This window comes from Trachypithecus francoisi, unplaced genomic scaffold (assembly GCF_009764315.1).
Source record: "Trachypithecus francoisi isolate TF-2019V2 unplaced genomic scaffold, Tfra_2.0 Lachesis_group3, whole genome shotgun sequence".
In the NCBI taxonomy this organism is placed as follows: Eukaryota; Metazoa; Chordata; class Mammalia; order Primates; family Cercopithecidae; genus Trachypithecus; species Trachypithecus francoisi.
The window spans coordinates 40584498-40592596 of NW_022681468.1; the positions used below are offsets into that span (position 1 = coordinate 40584498).

Genomic DNA, 8099 nt, shown 5'->3' on the forward strand with positions numbered 1-8099 from the left:
CTCACTGCTTGGTAATACACAATCTCTGGCTACAGCAATTAAATAGTAATCATCTAGATTCATGTTCTGCTCACTTGAGTCCATTCTAGCAGCTGTTCATTTGGTCCAGATATATGGAAACCCACCTATATACTGGCTGCAGACAAGGCTTTCTTACTACATGATGACACGCTTGAAAAGGAGAATATCTCATATGCCGAGAGCTTTTCACCAAGTAGCGAACATAACTTGGGGTGGACAGGACAGGGAAATAATGAGGTAAAGCTCCAGAAAAGATGAAGAAAGACCAAGGAATCTGGATGGCATCCAATCACTACACAATCATTATCGGGAAGACCACACTAATGGTCAGTAAACCTCTTCAGTTCATCCCAGTAATATGTGGAGAAGTGCTGATAGAAAACTTAAGATCTATATATCTTATCACAGAATAAACTTAGGATGTCTAATGTACAAAACTTAGGTAAAAATAAAAGTTGAGAGTCCAAAACAATATCTACTTAAAAATTAAAGGAGAATTTATTTCGCATGTGATAGAGGGACATAATATTTAAAGGAAAGTTTCAGTAACTCTGAAGGGACAATCTTATACTTCTCTATCACTTTACCCCAAACAAAAGCAGGAAGAAAAGATTGTTTTTACATCTCTAAATCATTACAGTACTTATTTTAAAAAGTGACCCACCCATTTCCTAAGGTACATTTTTCACCAATTAGGTTTCTTTTTAAATGACATTAGAAACTCACAACTAAAACTGGAAATAGGATTTTCCCTTTAAAGAAAAAAACACAATTGATGATATTTAAAGTAGGGATGAAAGTACTTTCTAAATATTTGATAACTCCAAGTGTCCTGTGAGGGAATTTTTTTTTGCCTAATTAAGAGAACCTTAAGGTCATATAACTATCTAAGAGCATATAACTAAATTGCTAGTCCCAGATTTTAGGTCCAAGACATTAACTGAATATAATACATGCTAATTCTATAAAACAGATAATGGACAGATTTTTTTTTTTTTTTTTTTTTTGAGACAGAGTCTTGCTCTGTCACCCAGGTTGGAGAGAGGTGGCACAATCAATCTCAGCTCACTGCAAGCTCTGCCTCCCGGGTTCACGCCATTCTCCTGCCTCAGTCTCCTGAGTAGCTGGGACTACAGGCACCCCCACCACGTCCAGCTAATTTTTTGTATCTTTTAGTAGAGACGGGTTTCATCATGTTAGCCAGGATGGTCTCGATCTCCTGACCTCGTGATTCGCCTGCCTCAGCCTCCCAAAGTGCTGGGATTACAGACATGAGCCACCAAGCCCAGCCAATGGACAAGGTTTTATAATTCTACCTTTAAAAATTAACTTTCCGGCCGGGCGCGGTGGCTCAAGCCTGTAATCCCAGCACTTTGGGAGGCCGAGACGGGCGGATCACGAGGTCAGGAGATCGAGACCATCCTGGCTAACACGGTGAAACCCCGTCTCTACTAAAAATACAAAAACTAGCCGGGCGAGGTGGCGGGCGCCTGTAGTCCCAGCTACTCGGGAGGCTGAGGCAGGAGAATGGGGTAAACCCGGGAGGCGGAGCTTGCAGTGAGCTGAGATCTGGCCACTGCACTCCAGTCCGGTCGACAGAGCAAGACTCCGCCTCAAAAAAAAAAAAAAAAAAAAAAAAATTAACTTTCCACAGAAGAAAACAGCAATGCAAAATTTTGAATTAGCAACTCCTTTAAAATTTTTTTTTTTTTTCTGACACTATACATCTGGAGATGGCAGCTCCTGTTTTTTTGTTTGTTCGTTTGTTTTGTTTTGAGACAGGGTCTCACTCTGTCGCCCAGGCTGGAGTACGGTAGTATGATCTCCGCTCACTGCAACCTCTGCCTCCCAGGCTCAAGCGATTCTCCTGCCTCAGCCTCTCGAGTAGCTGGGACTACAGGGGCATGCCACCATGCCTGGCTGATTTTTGTATTTTTAGTAGAGACAAGGTTTCACCATGTTGGCCAGCCTGGTCTCAAACTCCTGACTTCAAGTGATCTGCCCACTTCAGCCTCCCAAAGTACTGGGATTATAGGCGTGAGCCACCACGCTGGGCGAGCAGCTCCATTTTTGATTGTTTATTTACTAAACCTTCAATTAACAGACAACCTAATCTACACTGAAAGACCGGGGAAGAAAGGGCCTATGACATCTTGGTATGTTCTAAGGGAAAGACGTTTCAACATTAAGCATCACCCTATTAAATTTCAGAAATGCATATACCCTAAAATATTTCCATTTCAAAAGCTGTATCAAGCTATATCAAGGCCGGGTGCGGTGGTTCAGGCCTGTGATCCCAGCACTTTGGGAGGCTGAGGCGGGCGGATGACCTGAGGTCAGGAGTTCGAGACCAGCCTGGCCAACATGGTGAAACCCCGTCTCTACTAAAAATACAAAAATTAGCCAGGCGTGGTGGCAGGTGCCTGTAATCCCAGCAGCTCCAGAGGCTGAGTTTGAACTGCTTTGAATTGCTTGAACCCAGGAGGCGGAGGTTGCAGTAAGCAGAGATTGTTCCACTGTACTCCAGTCTGGGTGACAGAAAAAGACTCTGACTCAAAAAAAAAAAAAAAAAAAAATGGCTATATCGAGAATAAACACTGGGGCCAGGCATGGTGAGTCAGGCCTGTAATCCCAGTACTTTGGGAAGCCAAGGCGGGCAGATCACTTCAGGTCAGGAGCTCCAGACCAGCCTGGTCAACATGGTGAAACCCTGTCTTTACTACATAGTCCCAGCTATTCAGGAGGCTGAGGTGGGAGAATCACTTGAACCCGGGAGGCAGAGGTTGCAGTGAGTCATCGCACCATTGCACTCCAGCCTGGGTAACAGAGCAACACTCTGTCTCAAAAAAAAAGAATAAATACTGGGCTTTTGCCAGGTGCAGTGGCTCATGCCTGTAATCCCAGCACTTGGGGAGGCTAAGGCGGGCAGATCACCTGAGGTTGGGAGTTTGAGACCAGCCTGACAAACATGGAGAAACTCCATCTCTACTAAAGATACAAAATTAGCCGGGCGTGGTGGTGCGTGCCTGTAATCCCAGCTATTCGGTAGGCTGAAGCAGGAGAATTGCTTGAACCCAGGAGGCGAAGGTTGCAGTGAGCCGAGATCAAGTCATTGCACTCTAGCCTGGGCAACAAGAGTGAAACTCTGTCTCAAAGAAAAAAAAAAGAATTTTAGATAAGTGCCTGTCGGAGAAATGTACTTCCTCCATCCCTTAACACATACTCTCGCTCGCTCTCTCTCTCTCTATATATATATTGAATTTGCTTTAGTCATGACCTCTAGTCCCCAACATAACCCACTACTTAGTTCAAATGATACTAGTTATTCCCTAAACTGTAATTCAGCCGCATCCTAACATCAAGTACTTTTCCACTGTTATTTGACTATGGCTGATCTAACATCTGCAAAGGAGTTCCCAGGAGTTATCAGGTTACCAGTTTCAACTGACCCCTGGAAAGTGAATGGCTACTTTGGTGGCTTTATCTTAGTAATATGCAAATCTAGGTAAATTTGAAAAGAGAGAATTAAATAAGAAACACTCTCAAGAATGCCAGGAGTTTTACAAATTACTTTTCAAAATAGAAAATGAGGTATCTGCCCAGATTGATGTTAGTATTATAGCAAGTTACCGGAGGCCAGGCCGTAGGATCAAAAACTACCAGTGGTCATTTTCTGATACTTTAGAAACCAATCTCTTAAGTGAGGTCTAAAATGAGTCATACCAAACTACATTTACAGAAGGACTCCATTATATTTTGAAGTTAGAGTAAGGAATGAACACTTTCAACAAATAAAGGACTAATAAAAGGGTGACAGAAGGGGTACTTGGTAAAACTCACAGTAAACGTCACTCTAAAGCTACAATTAACCTGATTTTGTAGTACCATAGTAGTTTGTCACATATTTATGCCTGTAGTCCATGAAACACCATTAAATGCTCATTGCTGAAAAATTTCCACCAATGTAACACCAGCACTGATAAATTGGAGTTACCTTTAGCTTTTCACAGTATAAAAAGCAGTTTCCTTTAAAAAAAAAAAAAGGTTTTTAAGTTTATTTTGAAGCAATTTCACTGTTGGCTATTTATCTTCCTCCCCTCTACCCAAATGAAGCTTGCTAAAAAGGAAAATAAAAAACAAAAAAAAAACCTTATCTGTACTTAAGCGTCAACTCTTGTATGAAAGGGCCATTACCAAAGGCCAATATTCTTAGGCTAACTTCTTACCTAGTTTTAAAATTATTACTCATTCCATTATTCATAAAATTAATCTCTCTGAATGACATAGATGGGTCCACTACTAAATTGAAGATAAAGCTTTCATAACTTGTCTTATGAGCAACATGAAGCAAACCTATATCATTTGGAAAGATATCAAAATGTCTATGTGCAGTAAAAACATTAGGTTAACTAAGCATTTTCCTATTGGTTTTACTGAATTTCTCCCAAGTTCTCCTTAAAGAAAGTAAGAAAAGAGTAGTCATGTCATTTCACTAAAAAATAAAAATGAATTCCTTTCTCTGAAGGATGTGAATTTTAAAGATTAAGTCCAGGATAGTGGATCACCAAAGGGTTGCAATATTCCTATCTATAACAATCTCAAATTGGATATGGAGGAAAATGGACAAGTTGTATATTAACAAAATACAAGACTATCTAGTACAGTTTACCTTTTAAAAAAGAAATCTATTGTAGTGATTTAAGGCAAGTATTGCAAAAGCATTATGATCCCCAAACCAGAAAAAAAAAAACATAATAATCTGTGTTTCCCTACCCAAGTAATTCTAACTGCAGGAAACATGTTATTAGAATTTGCCATAGCTCAGAAGTTGAGCTGTTTTACTAGAAAATTAAACAAGTTTGACTAAATTTATACTCACTACTAAATCACTTGAAAGTTTGCCTGCTGTCTCTTGTTTCAGGCTTCTGTATGTCACAAAATTAACTTGTTTCCATACTTTCTTTGGCAATTATAAGACAACTTCTGCCCAGCTTTTGTTAAAGGCTCATTTTACACTTAACCCCAGAATATAGCTCATATTTTCCTGGAATATTCAGGTGAATTTTCATTTAGACACTTAAGTTGTAGGAGTTTGGGTACACTAGGAAGACCCCCAGTCAGGTTTCTGTATTTAAGGGTGGGTGAAGTTTACCCAGATTCTTTCCCCCTTAAGTTGTTGGAATTCAAGGCAGCACCCTCATCTGGGAATTAAACAAGATTGGTCAGATAAATTTCACATCATACTAATATCTTAAAAGACTAATATGGGTAAAATATAAAGGAAGGAAAATTGAAAACTCCAAGACAGTAACTTTGAGATCAATTTCAGCTTTACTTTACATTGCATTTATGCATTTGTTTGCAAAAAGTATACCTGTCCTTAACAGTACTGCAATGTTCACTTTAGTTTTAAAGTAGTACATAAAAATAAACAATTTAAGCTCCTATATATTTTATTTCCAAGCTTCTATAGAACAAGTGTGCAAACTTCAGGTTTCTCATCTCAAACGAATCTCCATGCATAAACTAATCAAAAATGCTCAAGTCAGCAAACACGCAAAATGCATTAAAGAGAAACCTCAAATAATGTTTTTAAAAAACAAACTTTGGAACTAACCTTTTATAATTAAACTAAGTTGTTGCACCTCTCCTTTCATTTGCATATACCAAAGACTTCCAACAATAGATCTCGTACTTGGCACAAGGACATTTCAAAGAAACAAACAAAAAAAAAGAGAGAGAGAGAAAGGCAAAGAGGTTTACGCTGACTTGAGTTCAAGCTTAGTCCACTTCTTCGATGGTCGGTCCCCCGGAGGCTCCTGAACCGCCGCCGCCGCTGCCGCCGCCAGGACCACCTTGGTAAAGTTTGCTGATGATGGGGTTGCAAACTCTTTCGAGCTCTTTCTGCTTGTGTTCATACTCATCTTTCTCTGCCATCTGGTTTCGGTCGAGCCAGTTGATCACCTCCTGACACTTGTCGAGTATCTTGTTTTTGTCCTGCTCGCTAATCTTGCCCCTCAGTTTCTCGTCTTCCACTGTCTGCTTGATGTTGTAGGTATAGGACTCCAGGGCGTTTTTGGCCGCGACTCGGTCGCGATTCGCCTCATCTTCCGATTTGTACCGCTCCGCCTCCTGCACCATTCGGTCAATGTCGTCCTTGCTCAGACGACCTTTGTCGTTGGTGATGGTGATTTTGTTTTCCTTACCGGTGCTCTTGTCGGCGGCGGTAACGTTAAGGATGCCATTGGCGTCAATGTCGAAGGTGACCTCGATCTGGGGGACCCCGCGAGGTGCAGGGGGAATCCCGGTCAGGTCGAACTTGCCCAACAGGTTATTGTCCTTGGTCATGGCCCGTTCGCCCTCGTATACCTGCACCAGCACGCTGCTCTGGTTGTCCGAGTAGGTGGTGAAGGTCTGCGTCTGCTTGGTGGGGATCGTGGTGTTCCTCTTGATGAGTGGGGTCATGACACCGCCAGCTGTCTCGATGCCCAGCGACAACGGGGTCACGTCAAGTAGCAGCAGGTCCTGCACATTCTCCGATTTGTCGCCGATGAGGATGGCCGCCTGCACCGCGGCGCCATAGGCCACTGCCTCGTCGGGGTTGATGCTCTTGTTCAGCTCCTTGCCGTTGAAGAAATCCTGCAGCAGCTTCTGGATCTTGGGGATACGAGTGGAGCCGCCCACCAGCACGATCTCCTGGATCTGGCCCTTGTCCAGCTTGGCGTCGCGCAGCGCCTTCTCCACCGGCTCCAGGGTCCCGCGAAAGAGGTCGGCATTGAGCTCCTCGAAGCGGGCGCGGGTGATGGACGTATAGAAGTCCACGCCCTCGTAGAGCGAGTCGATCTCGATGCTCGCCTGCGTGGACGAGCTCAGGGTGCGCTTGGCGCGCTCACAGGCGGTGCGCAGCCGCCTCACGGCGCGCTTGTTAGGCCCAATGTCCTTCTTGTGCTTGCGCTTGAACTCCTCCGCCAGGTGGCTCACCATACGGTTGTCGAAGTCCTCACCGCCCAGGTGAGTGTCGCCGGCCGTGGACTTCACCTCGAAGATGCCGTCCTCGATGGTCAGGATGGACACGTCGAAGGTGCCACCGCCCAGGTCAAAGATGAGCACGTTCTTCTCGCCGCCCGCGCAGCCCTTCTTGTCCAGGCCGTAGGCGATGGCCGCCGCCGTGGGCTCGTTGATGATGCGCAGCACATTGAGCCCCGTGATGGTGCCAGCGTCCTTGGTGGCCTGGCGCTGCGAGTCGTTGAAATAGGCGGGGACCGTTATGACCGCGCTGTGCACCTTGCCCCCCAGGTAGGCTTCTGCGATCTCCTTCATCTTCGTGAGGACCATGGAGGATATCTCCTCTGGGAAGAAGGTCTTGGTCTCCCCCTTGTACTCCACTTGCACTTTGGGCTTGCCTCCCTCGCTCACCACCCGGAATGGCCAGTGTTTCATATCCGACTGCACTGTGGCATCCTCGAACTTCCGTCCAATAAGCCTCTTGGCGTCGAAGATGGTGTTGGTGGGGTTCATGGCCACCTGGTTCTTGGCGGCGTCGCCGATGAGGCGTTCGGTGTCCGTGAAGGCCACGTAGCTAGGGGTGGTGCGGTTGCCCTGGTCGTTGGCGATGATCTCCACCTTGCCATGTTGGAAGACCCCCACGCACGAGTAGGTGGTGCCCAGGTCGATGCCGATAGCCGGGCCACGGGCAGACATCCTGACTGAAAGGCGAACGACGTTAGGATGGGGAAACCAGGGAGATGAACTCCGCGGAGTTAACTAACGGTCACCTCCCACCAGACACCACGGACACTACCAACAACTCTCAGCACCCCGCGCCCAGTTCCCGGTTCTTATAGCCGCCTCTGGGAGCTCCCAGACCCAATCCGCTCCCGGGACCGCCCTCACAAACTCTTCCAGCTCCACCACAGGCTTGCCTGGGTCGGAGTGACTGGCCCGTGGCCCAACAGATTTCAAGTTGGACGAGAGGCGGGACTCCGGCCCCAGCCAGGAGACAGAGGGGCGGCCGTTATGTAAATGAGGTTCCTCCCCGACTCTCGGCCGCCTGGCCGCGGCGCCTCGCGCGCCTCCTG

General features: G+C 45.5%; 1 protein-coding gene across 1 annotated transcript; it reads right to left on the minus strand.

The window, feature by feature from the left end:
- Positions 1-5333: 5333 nt before the first annotated feature.
- HSPA2 (heat shock protein family A (Hsp70) member 2) lies at positions 5334-8030 on the minus strand. Its single transcript, XM_033187760.1, has 2 exons — positions 7944-8030; positions 5334-7727 (listed from the first exon to the last, which is right to left on the minus strand). The coding sequence occupies exon 2, from the start codon at positions 7720-7722 to the stop codon at positions 5803-5805; it is 1920 nt and encodes a 639-aa protein (XP_033043651.1). The 5' UTR covers positions 7723-7727; positions 7944-8030; the 3' UTR covers positions 5334-5802.
- Between the last annotated feature and the right edge of the window lie 69 nt (positions 8031-8099).

Bases quoted from the DNA above. Each gene is read 5' to 3' on its own strand.
- HSPA2 (XM_033187760.1), bottom strand. From the start codon at position 7,722: ATGTCTGCCCGTGGCCCGGCTATCGGCATCGACCTGGGCACCACCTAC.